General features: G+C 34.9%; 2 protein-coding genes across 2 annotated transcripts; both read right to left on the bottom strand.

The window, feature by feature from the left end:
- Positions 1-7155: 7155 nt before the first annotated feature.
- On the bottom strand, positions 7156-9180 carry LOC149166269 (uncharacterized). The gene is made up of 2 exons (XM_089432520.1): positions 7622-9180; positions 7156-7528 (listed from the first exon to the last, which is right to left on the bottom strand). The coding sequence occupies exons 1-2, from the start codon at positions 8273-8275 to the stop codon at positions 7178-7180; spliced, it is 1005 nt and encodes a 334-aa protein (XP_089288646.1). The 5' UTR covers positions 8276-9180; the 3' UTR covers positions 7156-7177.
- A 2209-nt stretch (positions 9181-11389) lies between these two features.
- Positions 11390-12503, bottom strand: LOC149166268 (uncharacterized). Its single transcript, XM_089431317.1, has 2 exons — positions 11878-12503; positions 11390-11784 (listed from the first exon to the last, which is right to left on the bottom strand). The coding sequence occupies exons 1-2, from the start codon at positions 12310-12312 to the stop codon at positions 11434-11436; spliced, it is 786 nt and encodes a 261-aa protein (XP_089287443.1). The 5' UTR covers positions 12313-12503; the 3' UTR covers positions 11390-11433.
- Positions 12504-23772: the final 11269 nt, after the last annotated feature.

The raw sequence follows: 23772 nt of genomic DNA, 5'->3' as shown, positions 1-23772 counted from the left end.
GACAGAAATGTGCGTTGAGTGTATCTTCATCTGCATTTCGCTTTGAAAATGGAATCATGTGCATATTTCCATGGAGATGCAATGGTTTATGCGTATCTCCGAGCTTGAGAGATGATGCAGTTTAAACCCCTTCAATTGTAAGTCAATTTCATTGTACTTACATTGCACGGATGTTTTGTACTGAACACAGTAATACACACTACACTCTTTCTTATATAGGGACTAAGGCTCTTGCACAAAGCAAAAAGGATCACTATCACGTGAAATTTTATCTTTACCATTGATATTTATTGGCCCTAAGTGACATAGCTTCAACAACTTAACCATATGGATTCCTCATAAGTGTCATTGTAGTTGGTGCCCATGTTTATTATTCTGCTAGATTTGAGTTACTACACTTGTACAACATTTCTTGTGTGGAGCTTTCATTATGTGGAAAAAGCGGAGGAAGCTTTCTCCACATAGTGAAATCTCTGCATAAACAATAGATTAGAACCGAAAAGTTATTTTCGGAACTAAAAAGTTATATTGAGGCTTAAGTGACTCCAATAATTAACCAATCAAAATAGTTCCACATGTTTTCATTTCTTTCTCTACCAAACTCAAACGATTAAAACCTGTAAAACCATACAATTAGACTTCTCATTCATAATTTTCATAAATTATTTACCAACCCAATACCCACTAATATTAAATAATTATATAAAAATATATGGCATTTCCCTCGGCTATATTGGTATGGTCATGGTCATACAAATATCTATTATAAATATCAAACGTCATTTTCATTTTCTAATAAATACATTGGGATGAATGCCAGTGCAGGAGAACATATAATATTAATAATTTAATTTGTCAACATATAATTCATAGATATGGATTTCATATACCGGACCTTCGGAGGAGCATAATTGCATAACGTTGGGATGAATGATAGTGCAGGGGTTTGTCTTTGTACAGAAGATTGTTGTGCGAAGGTTCTTGTGCGGAAGTTTATTGTGCAGAGGAAGCGTGTGTAGAGGCGGGAATGATGATAGATTAGGGAGATGATTTCAAGAACAAAACATTTTTAAAAAAAATAACAAAACGCATTGCACACTACCATAACTAGCATTTGCACCAGATGTTGCAAAGGAAACGCCGTAAGGCATAAATTTGAGAAGAATCATGAGATAAAGAAAATCACTGAATAAAATTTAGTAAACAAAATTTCATTCAAAGCTTGATGATAAAGAGAAATCACTTACATTATACTTTTATACATTCGAGAAGAATCATGAGATATAGAAAATTACTAAATAAAAATTAATAGACAAAATTTCATTCAAAGTTTGAAGATAAAGAGAAATTACTTACATTATACCAACCCGTAATTAGTTAATAATAACGAAGTGAGACTTTAAATACATTCTTGGGTCAAGAATGTTAAAGTATGTTATGAGGGTTAAAAGAGGTTGAAAAATAAAGAAATTAACAAATGCAAACAAATACTTTTCTTTTAATTGAAATGATATAATTCGATAAAACGTGTTAAATTCAAACAAATTCCTTAAACTTTTGAATTCAAAAGATGTAGATATCAATTTCAATGAATATAATGTAATTTTCCTTTTTAGATTTTCAAAAAATAGCCTAGTATCATAAAATAGAAATGTGTCAAAGCAAAAAAGTCCACCTCAGAAACAATAATTTAAATTTTTTCCTATAAATTTTTTCTACTAAAATGTAATAAATAATGCATAAAGTAATGCTCTTTAATTGTTAATGAATGGAAATTTTCCCACCTTTGTTAGACAGATTCTTATATATCGAGAGAAAGGTTTAAAGAGGATGACAGTTTTGACACGAAACCAGAAAAGGTGGCAGCGTATTCGGTACAAGCTGTGATATTGCGCAATAAGCTAGTGAGCTAGTGAATAGATTCGCTCAAATGTTGTACTGGCAAGGCTAAGACATGACAAAAATGGTTGGTTAATGAAGGGCACTCTGCTTTATAGGTTTGATGTAGCTGGTTTTTTTTTATAACTATGACAATGAGAATCAACATGGTCAACAATCTTAGTACCTGTAAGTGTTCCATAACTCGATTTTAGCAGAGCATGGAGTTTTGATCGGTTGTATTAATTATATTTTGGATATTTTTAGTGTCGCATGAATATTTATGATATAATCTCTCCTAAGATCAAATTTTATTCCTATCAACAAATCCGAAACTATCTCCTTCCTCGGGAGAGAGCTTCTAGGACAACTTTTCAGAATTTGAGATATCTAATCTGCACAAATATTTTAAAAATTTGGTCATCTATGTATCCGCGGAAATGGGCGGTTTATATAATAGTTTCCAGCATGGAATTATTTTTTTAAAATATATAATATTTCAAAATATTCTAAGAATTTGGAATTCGTAAACGCAATGAGGAATTTATTTTTCTAAATATATAATATTTCAAAATATTCTAAGAATTTGGAATTCGTAAACGCAGTGAGGAATTTATTTTTCTAAATATATAATATTTCAAAATATTCTAAGAATTTCGTCACAAAGAAAATAGAAAACAGAGGAGAATGAAATGGGGGAAAAGAAAAATAGAGAGAGAAGGCAGAACAATATGACGAGAAGCAAATAGAAAACAGAGGAGAATGAAATGGGGAACAGAAAAAGAGAGAGAAAAGGCAGAACAATATGACGAGAAGTAAATAGTAAATAGGAGATAACAGTTGTAAAAAGTTCAACTATTTCCCATAAATCTTTCAAAATTCAACTTTTTGAAAAACTTGACAAGTAAAATATACATTTTTTTCTCCAAACAAATTTAAAAATTTTGAACAATAGAGATAAGAATTCTGTACATTCATATTTCAGGGGAGAAATATGTCATTGCTTTAAACAAGGCCAAATATTATTCATAATATCAGTGTACAAAAAGACTGGCAGTCCGAATAATATCTTGGTGACCCAGATTCTCTACCAGAAATACATGTCACCTCTTGTTTGTTATTGACAAGGATTCACTCTGAATATCCAAGTAAAATAAATAGATGAACACTTCGTGGGATAACAACATGATAAACCAAGGCATTTTTGTGTAGATATAATCCCAAAGATGACTAACACAATGATTTGAACAAAACCCTCCAAACTTCCATGCCTTAACTTCGTCCTTGATATCATTAAATTGTTAAAAAAAAAGCCTTTCAACCCATTAAAGTCAAGAGAGCTAGCTCTTTTCTTGGCAAGCTTACCTTCAATTAGGGGCATTAGGTAAGGAGGTTTATCGGTTATTAGGGCATATAGAAGGCATCATTAGGTTAAAAGGAAGTGTCCAGTCATGTAACATAATCTGTAAAAGTACTACTTCTTACATAAAACAAGATAATCATAATAGAGTAGTTATTTCCCTATTCCTTCTGCCTGCCACCAATAATAATCCATCAGTGATGGAAAGAAAAACCATCTAGAACTTCGTTGTGGAGGTTCCAGAAAGATTGCATCAGCATCATTACCTTGTATGCAGTATTTTTCCTTCATATAAAACATTCACAGCCGAGGGCAGCCAGAATGTTAGAATCCACCAGTGGTCTCTCCCACATAGAAATGAACATGAATCCTCTGAAAGAACACGCAAGAACTTGCCCTATAGTAAATATTGTTGGTTTCCTTAAAGGGTCCATCTACCAAAAATGATATTTCACGTTCAACACTCAAAATGTCTATAAAATAAATTCTCTTTTGGAGAAACCATTGAGAAACCCTTAAGCCATCAAGAAATTGTTTAGCAACAAGAAACTCTAACTATTAATTTTTTCTTAACTATTAACTATTAATCTGACAGCCTCTTCTGATCTTTATACCCTCTTGGATTTCTTCTCTCTTTATGCTATAGGATTCATTTAAAGTTTAAACTTAACCAGTCCATGTGGTTGCTTCATTGGATCCTTGGTGTTAAGTAGAAATTCTGTGATGTAGGTCAAAGTTAATAGTAGCAATGCAGCTCCTCTCTACAAGTTCTTGAAGTTAGGCAAAGGTGGGCTTTTTGGTAATGGAATAAAGTGGAACTTCACTAAGTTTCTGGTGGACAAAGATGGGAATGTTGTAGAACGATATGCACCCACTACGTCTCCATTGAGTATCAAAATCTTGGAAAAAATCTCTTTGTTAATTCCATGTATCATATATGAAGATCCTTGTTACCACTAGCTCACTATATAATTACTTTGGTGAAAACTTGTTTTTGTGTGCACCAATGACACCAAACTTGAACTAAGGACACCCACAGGGAGATATGTTGTGAAGAACATCACTCCTTGGAAAAAGCAAAGAGATTGTATGCAAATTGGCACACAGAATAAGCCATGACGTTGTCGAGAACAACATGCTGTTAAAAATTAAGTACCTTGTTCTTCAAATCGATGTCTTATTTACATTGATGATGCAATAAACCATGATCTCCAGGGTGATATAAGGCCTAATACCTATGTTGCATCATATGCAAATGCAGAATAGAATCAGATTTTAATTTGTATTGACCTTGCCAGTCATAAGGCCTATGTTTCAAATAGCTTATATAGATTATAATTGTATTCCACTGAACAAACAATTGTACAACTTGAGTTATGTTTGCCTCACAGCAAGAGCAGCAGGGCTTGTTTTCTTGGCCTTTTATCTTCTGGTATTTCTCAGCACTCGTGGAAATACTAAGATGGCATGTATCTAGCAGTGAATAATTTAGTATAATTACTCAAATCCATATTAATGCATGATCTATGATGTGGTTAACGCTATCAAATTCCTTGATGCAACAATTTCAATGTTAAGATGGATGTGTTCTAGCATTCTTCTGAATAACTTCATATGACTGCCAGGTTGGATAACTAATAGGCAAGGTATATTTTTAAATAGTAGATATATAAGCCCTATTTGATAAACCTGACCTGAAGTGTAGATGAATCCCCATTGCAAATATGAATATCCAATTTTGCAATGACACTGAATTTCTCCCTTACGGTGTTTGTTGATTTTTTAGATTGATATTGGGGTTTAAGGAGACCATTTTTTCTCCTTTGAATGGATGGGAATGAAAGCGATGCTTATTTTTGTCAGGGCAGCCCAGGCTATATTCCCAGCATTTGTTAATGGATGGTATTACGAAATGCCTAACAATACCTTGGTATGTATCTCTCTATCTTCATCATCATTGTCACACTCTCTCAAACTCACACACGTCTCTCTTACAATTTCTTTCACTTGTAGTTTGTGCTGGAGAAGGCCAGGGAAACTGTTGCTGGCCAAAATTTGGGTTCTGTTGGACTAGAAGCTGCCAGTGCAGAAATCTCAGAATTGGCTTCAAAAGTGTCCAGTGAATGCCTCAACAATGCTTTTTCTAGTTTCCCTGAAATGCCATCATTATACAAGTAGCATCAACATATGGTACATGCTATGCATAGCCTTAATCAGCAATTTCAAGTCACATAGTTTTCAATGGAGAGTTGTTTGACATCAACTGAGAGTTCTGAAAAGAATTTAGTTCCGATTATGCAGAATGCTGGCAAGATAAGATTGAGAACATTACAGAATATAAATGTACCTTTTTGGCAGACTGACACTTCAACATCACTGATTGTTTTTAGTGAAGATAAGTACTTGTCTGCTCCTAGTGCAGTCTCTGAAAGAATGGCCTGTTGTAATATCTTGTCCCTCAAAAGCATATCTGTTATCTCCCTCCTGATTTACTGTGCAACCATCTTGACTCTCCTTAGATGAGCCATGCATATAATCTGATTTTGTTTTGGGAATTTGCTAAATTTGGGTCCATGGGAGTACAGGTAATTCCGATTTGGGGTTCTGTTAAATTTGGGTCCAATGGAGTATTCGAAATGTTTGAGAGTACACAAGTTTAAAGAATGTATTGTTTTTGTCGTCTACGCATCAACCACGAGTGTGTGGAGGCACTGCTGGGTTGCAGGCAATGACTATAGACTTGTTTGATGAGCTAGGAGTTGCACCATGTTTCGAATCAACAGTGAACGATGTGTCGATATTATCTACTATTTGTTCATCTATTACACCTGTTAATGCGGGTGCCTACTATAATCAGACATTTTTAGAAGATATAAATAAGGGGCAATCTATTTTCATGTTTACTATACTCGATTTTTCAGGGGAAAGTACCAACCTGGAAGCAAAATTGATTTTCATGAACTCATTTAAAACCAGCTGGCAAATTTTCCAAGTAAGTATTGTGAGCCACGAACCTGTTCTTTTCAACTGCTCAGTAGCAGACAATATTCTATATGGACTGAAAGGCAGAGCCAGCACTGTTGACATTGAAAATGCTGCCGTACATTTCAAAAACCTTTAGACATGTTTTAAATCTCGTTTGATTTGAACTAGAAACATGCGACTTGTATTGTCAAATTGAGAGTACAATTAGTTGCTTTATTTGACTATTTCAATGAATATGGAATTCTCCTAAATTTGAAACATTGTCCACTTCTGACTCAACAAATACAGAGAATGGCCATTTCCCATGAGTTTGTATCAAATTTTCTAGAAGGGTACAATACACTTGTTGGACAGCATGGTGTGAAGTTGTCAGGGGGTCAAAAACAGCGGATTGGAATAGCAAGGGCATTACTGAGGAATCCTCGTGTACTTCTTTTGGATGAAGCTACGAGTGCTTTGGATGCAAAGAGTGAATACCTGGTTCAGGTGATACCATGACCCAAACCATGATAGCCTCTTTGTTCTTCTATTACTCTTGATTTTTCGTGTGATCTTATTTTCTTCCTTAACAATGCCCTTGCTTGTATTTAATCAGGATGCCATGGACCAATTGATAAAAGGACAGACGGTTTTAGTTATAGCACATAGACTTTCAGCAGTCTAAAGTGCAACTACCGTGGCAGTTGTGTCAGGCAGTCAGATAGTTGAAAGTGGTACTCATGAGGAATTGTTGAAAAAGAATGGTATCTATGCACCTCTAATTCGAAGGCAACTGCAAGGATCCAAAACTAAAATTTAAGTTTTCTTAGCCCGAACGAACATGGAGCAAACTACCCGAGTTGCGTTTCATAAATCCATACTACATTGATGGCTAATTACATCTAGTCTGAATCTCTGATACCAGAGTCACTCACACAGAAATTTGACGATTAACAATTGTTAGATGATCCTTGCTTATAATTTTATGGAAGGAAATCTTGTTGAGTATTTGCCCGGTGCACAGTACAAATGATAAGCAGAGTATGGAAAATGAGCTGTATCATTTCTGTAGACTTTGCTACCATTGGAATTCATGTGATAAGGTGGACAGACAGCAAGGTTATCAGGTCTACACCAGCTCGTCACCTCAGGATTTATGATCATCTCACTGTATCTAGTAACATCTGTTTCAACCTCACCATCACATGTTTGTCCATCATTCTTCCAGCAGCTATCGATATCAATCAAGTAAAACTGGCTATTTGAACCACCTCCGCGTATAACATTGAGTGTCAATCTTACCTTGAAATTTGGTGACTCTGGCAACTAAACGAAAAATATTGAAGTGAGCATATGAAGTATGCTGAATGCATTTTCCTAAATACTAAACAGTAAGACAAATAAGGACTCAGGAAAGACCTTCAACATCATCCCACGAGTGTCGTAATGATATCCCCCAGAAAATCCTTCGGTGGCATCAGCACGCAAATACAGCATCAACCAAGGATATTTCTTGGACGTTTTCAATTTATGGGAAAATATCCATCTGCCTGTGCTAGCTTGCTTCTCCCAAACAACAGAAAAATAAGAAATATTATCAATGTCAGCTCCTAGACTTGCATTCAGATCATAAGTGCCATAGAAGCTTCCCCTTAAACTGGGTGATTGTGAATCACAGGAATAAATTGCATTTTCTTGAGGCTTTGTCCAGTTGTGGTACACAAGAGGCTGATTCATGCAGCCTTTCCCAAAACACGGAAAGGTCCTACTTGTAATGATCGGACTGACTTTTCTACCATTCTCTGGACACAATTCAGATTTAGTATCAAAGTTCCCATTCTTCAACATGATCATCCAAAACTGCCATGGATTTGATGAGTCCCTTACTTCACAGAGGGAACCAAGATATAGCTCTTTCTCCGCAGCATATTTGTCTGGATTACTCTGAGACTCAAAAGAGATATTTGGAAATTGATCCCCACTCCTTAGTTTATTGTCTACCTCAGTGACTTTCTGATTTACTGTGCAACCATTTTGTTTTCCATAGAGGCAACCGCCCACAGGATCTGACATGAAATAAAATAAGAGGTTATTAAGCAGATTGTAGAGAAAGCTAAAAATTACATAAAAATATCAAACATACTGTTCCTCAAATAAAAGGCCCTCTGTTTTGGCCTGTAAGGGTAGAAAGATAGGTAAGAGTTCACCTTGCTGTCACATTATCGAGACATCAGCTTCCCTGACCAAAGGGGCTGCAGTCTGGGTCCAAGCACGCTATCACCACTTACTGCTGAACTCAACTCATTGTCTTCAGAACAAAAAAGCCCATGATTGTGAATAGTTAAAAATAATTAGTCCTCTGAGAGATCAGATGTAGTCATGGCTGATGAGACAGTTCCAACAGATGTGGAAATTATGGAAATTGTGGGTGTCAAGGAAACCATAATACTAACTGGGTTTTGTGGAAAAATCAGAGAAAAACTGGTGTTGCAACTGTCTGAATACGTATTGACGCTAAGAATGCAGGTACTAGGAAGTAGACAATGTGACAACAGCTGGAACTAATTCTTGCACCAGAAATGGATTCTCCTCTGCTGGGTCTGAAATTAACTGGGCTTTATCATTATGGTCATCATTCTGATTATTTTTTCAATTGCCCAGTTGATTTCTTCCATTGAATTCATCTTTTCCTGCTTTCATTTTGGGAATGGTGCATGAGGAAGTTGCAGCTTAAGCTTCTACATTAGCATTACAAGGACCTTCCTTTTGTTGGAAAGCTCACCATCACTTCCAAGATTCTGCAAGATGGTCACATGTATTATGCTTCTTGCTGGTTTCCAATCCAATCTCAATTTCTGAAGCTGGAGAAGATTTTAAGAGCATTCTTATAGGCTAAGTATGGAAGATAATGGGGTCTCTCTTCGCATCTCTGCATCATGCCAAAGCTAGAAGGTTGACAAGGGCTTATTGATATCGAAGATTCTGGCAACAATGTGGGTAGTAAGGAGTCTTGTTGGAGAGCCCCATTTGGAAAGCTTAACTCATCCACAATTTCTATGTAATGCAGTCATATCAGCATAATTTAGGGTCACTTTTCACTATGTGGAATCATTTGTGCTCCTCAATACTTCAGAATATAGGAATTTCTTGTCCTCAAGAGTGTTTGAACTTTGGGAAGCCTGGAAGCCCATGACTAAGTGTATTTACTGGGACTTTATTGGCAATAGGAGGGGATCAGATCTCACCTTCCATCCTATTTAGATTTTGGAGAATGCAATAACAATGCATTAGAACTCACAAGATTTTAGCCAAGGGAACTCAACAAGAAGGGTGTTTTTCTGTGGCATGGTTTTTGGGATACTGATCAAAGGACATGGACAGAGTAGAGAACCCTTGCCTATTCTAAGAGTTTGTTTTCTTCCAATAGAATGATTATCAGAGAATTACATGCCACTAATGATGTCGAGGATCTGTCCAAAATGATCTTTCTAGAAGGGCAATTGGAGAGATTACGGATGATCTCTCTTTTTTTTAAATTTGAAAAATACTTCTTATATTTACAGAAATAGATATGTCAAGAGAACACAAAAAATAGAAAGGTACATAAAATGGTATTTACATTACAGAATATAAATGTACCTTTTTGGCAGACTCACACTTCAACATCACTGATTGTTTTTAGTGAAGATAAGTACTTGTCTGCTCCTAGTGCAGTCTCTGAAAGAATGGCCTGTTGTAATATCTTGTCCCTCAAAAGCATATCTGTTATCTCCCTCCTGATTTACTGTGCAACCATCTTGACTCTCCTTGGATGAGCCATGCATATAATCTGATTTTGTTTTGGGAATTTGCTAAATTTGGGTCCATGGGAGTACAGGTAATTCCGATTTGGGGTTCTGTTAAATTTGGGTCCAATGGAGTATTCGAAATGTTTGAGAGTACAAAATTTTAAAGAATGTATTGTTTTTGTCGTCTAGGCATCAACCACGAGTGTGTGGAGGCACTGCTGGGTTGCAGGCAATGACTATAGACTTGTTTGATGAGCTAGGAGTTGCACCATGTTTCGAATCAACAGTGAACGATGTGTCGATATTATCTACTATTTGTTCATCTATTACACCTGTTAATGCGGGTGCCTACTATAATCAGACATTTTTAGAAGATATAAACAAGGGGCAATCTATTTTCATGTTTACTATACTCGATTTTTCAGGGGAAAGTACCAACCTGGAAGCAAAATTGATTTTCATGAACTCATTTAAAACCAACTGGCAAATTTTGCAAGTAAGTATTGTGAGCCACGAACCTGTTCTTTTCAACTGCTCAGTAGTAGACAATATTCTATATGGACTGAAAGGCAGAGCCAACACTGTTGACATTGAAAATGCTGTCGTACATTTCAAAAACCTTTAGACATGTTTTAAATCTCGTTTGATTTGAACTAGAAACATGCGACTTGTATTGTCAAATTGAGAGTACAATTAGTTGCTTTATTTGACTATTTCAATGAATATGGAATTCTCCTAAATTTGAAACATTGTCCACTTCTGACTCAACAAATACAGAGAATGGCCATTGCCCATGAGTTTGTATCAAATTTTCTGGAAGGGTACAATACACTTGTTGGACAGCATGGTGTGAAGTTGTCAGGGGGTCAAAAACAGCGGATTGGAATAGCAAGGGCATTACTGAGGAATCCTCGTGTACTTCTTTTGGATGAAGCTACGAGTGCTTTGGATGCAAAGAGTGAATACCTGGTTCAGGTGATACCATGACCCAAACCATGATAGCCTCTTTGTTCTTCTATTACTCTTGATTTTTCGTGTGATCTTATTTTCTTCCTTAACAATGCCCTTGCTTGTATTTAATCAGGATGCCATGGACCAATTGATAAAAGGACAGACGGTTTTAGTTATAGCACATAGACTTTCAGCAGTCTAAAGTGCAACTACCATGGCAGTTGTGTCAGGCGGTCAGATAGTTGAAAGTGGTACTCATGAGGAATTGTTGAAAAAGAATGGTATCTATGCATCTCTAATTCGAAGGCAACTGCAAGGATCCAAAACTAAAAATTAAGTTTTCTTAGCCCGAACGAACATGGAGCAAACTACCCGAGTTGCGTTTCATAAATCCATACTACATTGATGGCTAATTACATCTAGTCTGAATCTCTGATACCAGAGTCACTAACACAGAAATTTGACGATTAACAATTGTTAGATGATCCTTGCTTATAATTTTATGGAAGGAAATCTTGTTGAGTATTTGCCCGGTGCACAGTACAAATGATAAGCAGAGTATGGAAAATGAGCTGTATCATTTCTGTAGACTTTGCTACCATTGGAATTCATGTGATAAGGTGGACAGACAGCAAGGTTATCAGGTCTACACCAGCTCGTCACCTCAGGATTTATGATCATCTCACTGTATCTAGTAACATCTGTTTCAACCTCACCATCACATGGCTGTCCATCATTCTTCCAGCAGCTACCGATATCAATCAAGTAAAACTGGCTATTTGAACCACCTCCGCGTATAACATTGAGTGTCAATCTTACCTTGAAATTTGGTGACTCTGGCAACTAAACGAAAAATATTGAAGTGAGCATATGAAGTATGCTGAATGCATTTTCCTAAATACTAAACAGTAAGACAAATAAGGACTCAGGAAAGACCTTCAACATCATCCCACGAGTGTCGTAATGATATCCCCCAGAAAATCCTTCGGTGGCATCAGCACACAAATACAGCATCAACCAAGGATATTTCTTGGACATTTTCAATTTATGGGAAAATATCCATCTGCCTGTGCTAGCTTGCTTCTCCCAAACAACAGAAAAATAAGAAATATTATCAATGCCAGCTCCTAGACTTTCATTCAGATCATAAGTGCCATAGAAGCTTCCCCTTAAACTGGGTGATTGTGAATCACAGGAATAAATTGCATTTTCTTGAGGCTTTGTCCAGTTGTGGTACACAAGAGGCTGATTCATGCAGCCTTTCCCAAAACACGGAAAGGTCCTACTTGTAATGATCGGACTGACTTTTCTACCATTCTCTGGACACAATTCAGATTTAGTATCAAAGTTCCCATTCTTCAACATGATCATCCAAAACTGCCATGGATTTGATGAGTCCCTTACTTCACAGAGGGAACCAAGATATAGCTCTTTCTCCACAGCATATTTGTCTGGATTACTCTAAGACTCAAAAGAGATATTTGGAAATTGATCCCCACTCCTTAGTGTATTGTCTACCTCAGTGACTTTCTGATTTACTGTGCAACCATTTTGTTTTCCATAGAGGCAACTGCCCACAGGATCTGACATGAAATAAAATAAGAGGTTATTAAGCAGATTGTAGAGAAAGCTAAAAATTACATAAAAATATCAAACATACTGTTCCTCAAATAAAAGGCCCTCTGTTTTGGCCTGTAAGGGTAGAAAGATAGGTAAGAGTTCACCTTGCTGTCACATTATCGAGACATCAGCTTCCCTGACCAAAGGGGCTGCAGTCTGGGTCCAAGCACGCTATCACCACTTACTGTTGAACTCAACTCATTGTCTTCAGAACAAAAAAGCCCATGATTGTGAATAGTTAAAAATAATTAGTCCTCTGAGAGATCAGATGTAGTCATGGCTGATGAGACAGTTCCAACAGATGTGGAAATTATGGAAATTGTGGGTGTCAAGGAAACCATAATACTAACTGGGTTTTGTGGAAAAATCAGAGAAAAACTGGTGTTGCAACTGTCTGTATACGTATTGACGCTAAGAATGCAGGTACTAGGAAGTAGACAATGTGACAACATCTGGAACTAATTCTTGCACCAGAAATGGATTCTCCTCTGCTGGGTCTGAAATTAACTGGCCTTTATCATTATGGTCATCATTCTGATTATTTTTTCAATTGCCCAGTTGATTTCTTCCATTGAATTCATCTTTTCCTGCTTTCATTTTGGGAATGGTGCATGAGGAAGTTGTAGCTTAAGCTTCTACATTAGCATTACAAGGACCTTCCTTTTGTTGGAAAGCTCACCATCACTTCCAAGATTCTGCAAGATGGTCACATGTATTATGCTTCTTGCTGGTTTCCAATCCAATCTCAATTTCTGAAGCTGGAGAAGATTTTAAGAGCATTCTTATAGGCTAAGTATGGAAGATAATGGGGTCTCTCTTCGCATCTCTGCATCATGCCAAAGCTAGAAGGTTGACAAGGGCTTATTGATATCGAAGATTCTGGCAACACTGTGGGTAGTAAGGAGTCTTGTTGGAGAGCCCCATTTGGAAAGCTTAACTCATCCACAGTTTCTATGTAATGCAGTCATATCAGCAAAATTTAGGGTCACTTTTCACTATGTGGAATCATTTGTGCTCCTCAATACTTCAGAATATAGGAATTTCTTGTCCTCAAGAGTGTTTGAACTTTGGGAAGCCTGGAAGCCCATGACTAAGTGTATTTACTGGGACTTTATTGGCAATAGGAGGAGATCAGATCTCACCTTCCATCCTATTTAGATTTTGGAGAATGCAATAACAATGCATTAGAACTCACAAGATTTTAGCCAAGGGAACTCAACAAGAAGGGTGTTTTTCTGTGGCATGGGTTTTGGGATACTGATCAAAGGACATGGACAGAGTAGAGAACCCTTGCCTATTCTAAGAGTTTGTTTTCTTCCAATAGAATGATTATCAGAGAATTACATGCTACTAATGATGTCGAGGATCTGTCCAAAATGATCTTTCTAGAAGGGCAATTAGAGAGATTACGGATGATCTCTCTTTTTTTTAAATTTGAAAAATACTTCTTATATTTACAGAAATAGATATGTCAAGAGAACACAAAAAATAGAAAGGTACATAAAATGGTATTTACATTACAGAATATAAATGTACCTTTTTGGCAGACTCACACTTCAACATCACTGATTGTTTTTAGTGAAGATAAGTACTTGTCTGCTCCTAGTGCAGTCTCTGAAAGAATGGCCTGTTGTAATATCTTGTCCCTCAAAAGCATATTTGTTATCTCCCTCCTGATTTACTGTGCAACCATCTTGACTCTCCTTGGACGAGCCATGCATATAATCTGATTTTGTTTTGGGAATTTGCTAAATTTGGGTCCATGGGAGTACAGGTAATTCCAATTTGGGGTTCTGTTAAATTTGGGTCCAATGGAGTATTCGAAATGTTTGAGAGTACACAAGTTTAAAGAATGTATTGTTTTTGTCGTCTAGGCATCAACCACGAGTGTGTGGAGGCACTGCTGGGTTGCAGGCAATGACTATAGACTTGTTTGATGAGCTAGGAGTTGCACCATGTTTCGAATCAACAGTGAACGATGTGTCGATATTATCTAATATTTGTTCATCTATTACACCTGTTAATGTGGGTGCCTACTATAATCAGACATTTTTAGAAGATATAAACAAGAGGCAATCTATTTTCATGTTTACTATACTCGATTTTTCAGGGGAAAGTACCAACCTGGAAGCAAAATTGATTTTCATGCACTCATTTAAAACCAACTGGCAAATTTTGCAAGTAAGTATTGTGAGCCACGAACCTGTTCTTTTCAACTGCTCAGTAGTAGACAATATTCTATATGGACTGAAAGGTAGAGCCAGCACTGTTGACATTGAAAATGCTGCCGTTAAATCTCGTTTGATTTGAACTAGAAACATGCGACTTGTATTGTCAAATTGAGAGTACAATTAGTTGCTTCATTTGACTATTTCAATGAATATGGAATTCTCCTAAATTTGAAACATTGTCCACTTCTGACTCAACAAATACAGAGAATGGCCAATGCCCATGAGTTTGTATCAAATTTTCTGGAAGGGTACAATACACTTGTTGGACAGCATGGTGTGAAGTTGTCAGGGGGTCAAAAACAGCGGATTGGAATAGCAAGGGAATTACTGAGGAATCCTCGTGTACTTCTTTTGGATGAAGCTACGAGTGCTTTGGATGCAAAGAGTGAATACCTGGTTCAGGTGATACCATGACCCAAACCATGATATCCTCTTTGTTCTTCTATTACTCTTGATTTTTCGTGTGATCTTATTTTCTTCCTTAACAATGCCCTTGCTTGTATTTAATCAGGGTGCCATGGACCAATTGTGTGATCTTATTTTCTTCCTTAACAATGCCCTTGCTTGTATTTAATCAGGATGCCATGGACCAATTGATAAAAGGACAGACGGTTTTAGTTATAGCACATAGACTTTCAGCAGTCTAAAGTGCAACTACCGTGGCAGTTGTGTCAGGCGGTCAGATAGTTGAAAGTGGTACTCATGAGGAATTGTTGAAAAAGAATGGTATCTATGCATCTCTAATTCGAAGGCAACTGCAAGGATCCAAAACTAAAATTTAAGTTTTCTTAGCCCGAACGAACATGGAGCAAACTACCCGAGTTGCGTTTCATAAATCCATACTACATTGATGGCTAATTACATCTAGTCTGAATCTCTGATACCAGAGTCACTCACACAGAAATTTGACGATTAACAATTGTTAGATGATCCTTGCTTATAATTTTATGGAAGGAAATCTTGTTGAGTATTTCATGTGTTTGTGGTTGTCTCCTGGACTTATTGCAAATCCTGCTTAGTATTTATTTTATACTTCTTAAAGAAGATAATGCTCTTAAAAATCATGGGAAACATAAATTGATCTTCTTATGCATGGACTAGTAAGAGATGTAATATATGGTTAATTCAGACTCTCAACTTCTCCATATTCTTTAACCCATCACACTGCATTCCAAAATATCTGAGGAAAAAGTTACCAAAACTTGTTTACAGTGCCACCCAGTGAAAGGCTGATGGAATCAAGGGTAAGAGAAAGTATCACGAGAGAATAACTATCTTGGCTGAAGAGCATGTTGCTAATTGCTTTTAAATTGTTGAATTCATTACAATGTAGTCACTGAAACTAACAGTAAAGTAGTCTGAAATCCTCTAAAAGCGTGTTATTGACAAGGATTCACTCTGAATATCCAAGTAAAATAAATGGATGAACACTTCGTGGAATAACAACATGATAAACCAAGGCATTTTTGTGTAGCTATAATCCCAAAGATGACTAACACAATGATTCGAACAAAACCCTCCAAACTTCCATGCCTTAACTTCTTGATATCATTAAATTGTTTAATAGTCCAGTCATGTAACATACTCTGTAAAAGTACTACTTTTTACATAAAACAAGATAATCATAATAGAGTAGTTATTCCCCTATTCCTTCTGCCTGCCACCAATAATAATCCATCAGTGATGGAAAGAAAAACCATCTGGAACTTCATTGTGGAGGTTCTTGCAACTATTCTTCTGGCTATAGTTTATTGGTTTCCACCATTAATTATTTCCTATAATATTTAAATCTAAATCTAAATTTATAATAAATAAAAAGCCTTAATAAATTAATTAAATTATATATTCTAAATATATATTTAGAAAATATACAATTATATATATATATATATATATATATATATATATATATATATATATTTCATTATTTTCAGTTTATAATAAGTAAGAAATCTTAATAAATTAACTAAACTATTTAGAAAATATAAAACTAGATTATATCTCTCATATATATATTTTTCATGACCCGAAGTGGGTAAGTTTGTGGAATTTTTTAACTATTAATTTATAAATTAAAAAAAATAAACTAAAATTAATTTTTTCCTAATTTATTTTTTATAAAATTATAGAAATAATTTTAAAATTAAAATAATGTAATTAATTTTTTATTAATTAAATATATTTTTAATTTTAATATTTTCATTAAATTGCTCACGGGGTTTTAGATTGACGGTGAATGGATACGCTGTTAAAGCACTCCTTGCGAGGGGTTTTAGATTGACGGTGAATGGATACGCTGTTAAAGCACTCCTTGCGATAGGTTACTGGTTTAAATCCCCCATGAATACTTAAGTTAGTCTTAACTAAAATATATATATATTCATTAAATTTTAAATAAATAAATAAATAAATCTAATTTATTTATTTATATTTTTGAAAATACAATTTTTTTAATTTAATATATAGTCACGTACACTTTTATCAGTCTAATTATTCATATTATATTAAAACTAAAATTAAATACTTTAATATAAATTAAAAAAATCCAATTTACTCATTTATATATATTTAATGTGAATTTTTCAACTTCACATTTTACTCATCATCGTATACAATTAGCTCTCTAACGTGATCATCCCATTTAGTCAATTACTCATCATCGTATACAATTAGCTCTGTAACGTGATCATCCCATTTACTCAATTTATATAGGTTTAAAATATGATTTTTTCAACTTGACATATCATCATAGTATACACTTATCTAACTTGAATGTGATTAAATTGAATTTTTAACATGAATATATTGAAGTTTTAAATTAAATAATTAAATAAAGGTTAAATTTATAATTTTTACGTTGAAATCTTTAATAACGTATTTTATATCAAATATGAAATTTTATTAATTAAATAATTTTTTTATAAATTTGAAAATTTTAATTTATCTAATTACATATTTTTTATAAAACTAATTTCTCAACTTAAATATAATTATTTATTTACTTTTCATTATACTAATTTCTCAATTTAAATATAATTATATATAATTTTATCACTCTAACTCAACCATTATTATGTTTAAGTTTCAAATTAAATAAATTTAATTTTATATTTTAACTTGTCTTGACGATGAACCACACTTGTTGGTTCGAAACGCGTCGACAAAAGATTAATTATGTGATTTCGCCGAAGATTATCTAAACAATGTTATGGATCACAGAAGTCTAAATTCCTTATTAATTTTATATATTTTTACAAATATTATATATTAATATAATATTAATATTATATATTATATTAATATTCTGGATAATATTTAATCATAACGTAGTTTATTATTTAACATAAAAATATTAAAATTATATGAAATTTTTTATTAGTGATATTTATCAATATGGATGAAGTTTAATATTTTTATTTTTATTTAAATTATTTTATCTTAAAAATCCTTAAATTTTAATAGACACTAATATTAAATCAGTATAAATTTGAATATTTTTATAAAAATATCTTTAAACATTTTACATTTAGTACACTAAAGACTAGTAAGATTCCCCAAGGTTTCTAAACATTAAAATAAATTTCCATCCTTCAAATTTTCCATGCTATGTATTAGTTTTGTTTTTGACAAAAAAAATTATGATGTTTATCCAAAGTTTAATATTAAAAATTCAATTTTGTTATTTTTTATTATTTAAATTTACATATTTGCAAGGTGATTGGTTGAGATCTTTAATCATTTCCATTTCTATTAATTATTAAAACTTTTTTATTTATTTTTTCCTTTTCTATTATTTCCATTTTCATGAATTATAATTTTTTCACCTTATTTTAAATTTAAAATGACTTATTATTATATTAAAAATATATTTTAATAAATTTAATTATAAACAAGTATATATATTAATAAAAGTAAAATACACATATATATTAAAGTGTATATATATATTAATATAAATCATATTAGTTAATCATATTTTTAATTTTTAGTAATTACATTTAATAATATAATATTTTATTAGTTGTTAAAAAATTGTTATTATTATTATTTTTATTTAAATTATATTTAAATTAAGTAGTAGGTACTAGTTATTATCTCACTCTCGTTTTTAATACAAAATAAATAAAATAATTTTACTTTTATAATATAATTTAAAAACTCATCCACGCAATCAGATTTTTTCTGATAACGTTTAATTTTTTTTCCTTTCCACATAACAGATAAGATATTTAGCGCATATATATGGCCAAAAAAATACAAAATAAGTCAATGTTCCACGCAAACACCTAACTAGTATCAGTTTGAATTTTATTCACAAGAGATGAACTTCGAATCTATTGGTGAACTGTGTTAGGTGAACTGTGGGTGACTTCCAAGTTCGAATAGACGCCAGGACTCTCTTACGCTCTATAAGATAACGGAGATCTCACGGTCCAGTGCGCAATGCGCGGACGAAATTATGATGACGAAAACAGGCGTCTTGCAATACGCAGACAGATCTTTGAAACCACAACGGCCGTTGCCAGGTATTTTGCGAATTAGCTTCTCGAGTTTTGTGTTAAGGATCATCCTATGTTGCATAGTTTTTTGGGGTGTAATCACATCTGTTTCTGGCCGTGAGGCGGGTTGTTTCAATAAAGAAATACAATTTCTCATGGCTTTTAAAAGCAGTTTGCATGACCCTGTGGGGTGTTTGGTTTCTTGGAATGTTTCATTCAATTGTTGCGAGTGGAAAGGTGTCTCCTGCGACACATGGACCGGCCATGTCGTTGCGGTGGATTTGCATAATTGCAGTTTGAGCGGTGCCTTTCGACCTGCAGTGCTGATTGACTTAAAGTATTTGGGGAATTTGAATGCTAGCTTCAATAATTTTACAGGCCAAACTATTCCCCAACAGCTGGGTTTGCTGAGAAATTTGAGATATCTTAACGTGTCCACAGCGGGATTCGAAGGCAGCATACCGTGGCAGCTCGGAAATCTATCTAGCTTGATAGTACTCGATCTCACTTCCCCTGTTTCTATGTTGAGGAGTACCGACCTTACATGGCTTACAAATCTGACGGCATTGGAACAACTTTATCTCCAGGGAGTCAATCTCTCAGCGACGTCAGTCACATGGGGCCAATCAGTAAGTCCTTTGACACAGCTCAGAAATCTTACAATGACAAACTGCGGTCTGACGGGTTCCATTCCTACTTCCCTACAGAAACTTACATCCCTGGAAGTTCTTCATCTGGATGGAAACAAATTTGAGTCTGAATTCCCTACTTGGTTCGCGAATATGACTAGTTTGGTCTCTCTACAGATCTCCAATGCAAATCTCAATGGATCTTTTCCGTTCCAGCGTCTCTCTCAACTTCCTCACCTGCAAAGGATATATTTGGTAAATAATAAAATATCTGGCAACATTTCTCTGATTTTTGAAGCAAGATGGAAAAGTCTAACCCTTTTCCATATGTCAAACAATAGTTTGTACGGCTCCATACCATCTTCTATAGGAAATCAATTGTCTCTGGCTGAGCTGCATCTGAACAACAACACGTTAGAGGGAAGGATTCCAGAGTCACTGGCCCTCTTCCGCTCACTTAGACTACTAGACCTGGGATACACTAACATTACAGGTCCGATCCCTTTAGGAATCTACACTAAGTTGAAGTCATTAGTTTTCCTATATTTAGCTTCGAATAAACTCGACGGCCTGATTCCTTCTTGCATTTGTAATCAGACAAAGAATCTGGAAGTTCTGGATCTTTCAGGCAATAAACTACATGGGTACCTGCCTTCCCAGATCGGTAATTGCTCTTCTCTCAAGGTACTGAATGTAGCAAGAAATAATTTGGGAGGACAGATACCGGTGGAGCTTGGAAAATTGAAAAAACTGAAGATATTGGACATCAGCAACAACAGTTTAAGCGGACATATACCTGCGTCCTTGCAAAATTGCAAAATGTTGGAATCATTGGGTTTGAGTAGAAACAGTCTATCAGGCACTGTTCCTGAATGGATTGGGGATATGTCGATGCTCCGCATTCTCCTTCTTAGATCAAATAATTTAAAAGGGGGGATCCCTATCCAGATTCGCTACCTTCAAAAACTCCAAATTATCGACCTGGCAATGAACCTTCTGTCAGGTCCCATACCGCAACAACTTTCAAACATATCAGTAATGACCAATGAGGATTTCACAAGGTCTAGGCCCACTAGACTCGGCTCTTCACAGTACTATAGTGAAGAAGTTTATTTGGTGGAGAAGGGTCACGAATTGGCGTATAGATACGTCGACCTCTGGATTGACACAGTTATAGATCTCTCTGCAAACAGCCTGACTGGTGAGATCCCCAAGGACGTTGGATATCTCAAAGGATTGCGGACTTTGAATATATCCCATAATCATCTTACTGGAGACATTCCCAAAGAATTTAGCGAATTGTTGGAACTCGAAACTTTGGATATATCAAGCAACCAGTTACAAGGTGCAATACCAGCAAGTCTTGCTGGGCTTAGCTTCCTGAGTTCTTTAAACCTATCGAATAACAACCTATCAGGGAGGATTCCATCTAACCCTCACTGGGACACGTTTGGGCCAGCTTCATTCTCGGCTAATCCGGACCTGTGTGGGCCTCCGCTTCAGAGTAGCTGCGGTGTTCCTGCTTCAGAGGCAGGCAATTACAGCAGTGCGCAGACTGAGTATTGGTGGGAATCGTGGAAAGCTGGAATGGGATTTGGATGTGCAATTGGGTTTGGAAGCGTTATCGGAGTATTAGCTCTGAGCACGCGTTTCAGGACGAAATACTTTCAGGTTGGTGACAGGTTTATGAACTCTTTTATAAGCATTGGATATACGAGAGAAAGATTTCTATCAGTATTACCCTAGAAAGGCCTAATATGTGTAGAATTAATGGAAACAAATAAATAAATATATAAAGGCCAAGTAAAGCAGGTAGACAGTGACATTTTATGTCAAGCGAACATTGTTATTCCCTGCGTTATTCGGTAATCTCAGTAATCTATTGTATGTTTAGTACTCCATTTTGTCATGCTTGGTTTGGATAGTCTCAAACGGCTTCAATCTCCTCTTAAACTTGGAAAAGAAATTAATTTTAAATTGTTGATCACCGAAGTCAGATCCCACTTTTAGAAAGAGCACATATTTCCATCTATCATAATGTTGTAATTATAATGCTGTCTTATACAACGTTATAATGTTGTATTATATATAACTGCATTGAGCACCTTTATAAGTACTGAACGATCTCAAATTCTCAAATAGTATAGGATATTTCCGTGAATTTCCTCAATTTATTTGGTTTCATCATGATTTTTCCTCCTTAAATTGATAGTGAGAGACATTTTGCGGCCTATTATATTCAATTTCAGGAGAATCAATGTTCTATTTCTGGAATCATGAAATGTTCACATTTCAATCCATAATACTTGTCCATCGTTGCGACTACCGCTCGTCAATACCAATGCGTTTCCTTGCATTCACAACTGGGGTAGAGACCTGTGTGGCCGGTGATTGCATGTAGAACTGCCATGTAGTTTTATGAAAAACAAGTCTTTTCTTGCAACAGATAGAACCTGTTACGATTTTAATGCTCAACTGATAATAGCAAACTCTGTCCCTAGATCAAATTTTGCCCTGCAGAATTCTGCTATGACAGTGTCAAACATAAAAAATTTATTGGAACTAACATAACCTTGAAACAAGTTATCCATCGTAAGAATTATTGTGATTTATCCCTAAGGGTTAGTTCTATTTGTTGGTGATGTTAATATTACAATGTTATCGATTAAGTGTCCAGCACAAAGTCAATGCAAGTCATTTTACATCAAGTCACTTTATATCCAGAGGCCGGAGTTGATGATGGGACTTGTTTTTACATTGCTTGTATCCTCCTACACTACGGGTGTATAGGTGACACTTTCAGAAATTTGAACACGAGTGGGACTACTGCAAATCGATTCCAAACATCAAAGCCAATGCAAGTCACTTTACATCCAAAAGCCGGAGTTGGTGATGTGACTTGCTTTCATATTGCTTGTATCTTCCTACACTATGGACTTATGGAAGTGGTGATGGGACTTGCTTTCATATTGCTTGTATCCTCCTACACTAGGGGCGCATGAGTGACACTTCTAGAGATTTGAACAGGAGTGAGACTACTGCAAATCAACTCCAAATTAATTATGTTTTATTGTTTTAATTTAAGGATATGATAAATTCATATGTTTTAATTTACAATTTTATATCATGTCTTTATGAGGTAAAGTATTATCTTAGATTAAAACATAGGTTTTTTTAAGCATTTTTCACAATAAAATAATGCTAGAATTAAGCTTATCATTATTGTCCTAATATTAAATATTTCCATGTGTGATCCACCGACTTAATTAGTTTTTCATTCACGATCTTCTATTTTATTGCAAGTGTTATCATGCTTTCCATTACCTATAAACATTCTCATGCTTTCGAGCATTTGGGTTTTTATTGCCTTATAACATGAGGGTGAATGCATAAGATGGGTTACACTTGGGCAAATGTGGCAATGAATTTTCAAAAATTTCCTCTTTTATCAAATTGAAGCCCTCAAAATTCATATAAGCATTATGAATTTTGATTCCGAGTAAAAATACAATATGTGGATAATTATGTTGTTGTCTAATGATATTTTTGGCAAAAAAAAAATTAGTGTCGTATAATCTCTCAATTTTCCATTAAATGCAATACTTGTCCTTACAAATTTTCGCACATCTTGAGAGGTATGCAAGCTTCATATTGGATTGTAAAAAGTGCAACAAATAGAAGATACGCACACACATAATTAATTAATGTTATGACTAAGGTCTAGTAGATAACCTCAAATAAAATAATATCGATTAAAACTTATTTGTAACTTTTAAAATTGAATAAAACTTATTTCAATTATAAGGAATTGATTGAAACACTTATATAGCTAAGTAAATTTATGAAACTTGA

This window comes from Pinus tabuliformis, chromosome 5_1 (genome assembly GCF_031772625.1).
Source record: "Pinus tabuliformis cultivar Carrire ecotype Pingquan chromosome 5_1, CPIR1, whole genome shotgun sequence".
Classification (NCBI taxonomy): domain Eukaryota; kingdom Viridiplantae; phylum Streptophyta; class Pinopsida; order Pinales; family Pinaceae; genus Pinus; species Pinus tabuliformis.
The sequence above is the reverse complement of the archived record's forward strand: the minus strand, read 5'-3'. Positions and strand labels throughout refer to the sequence as shown.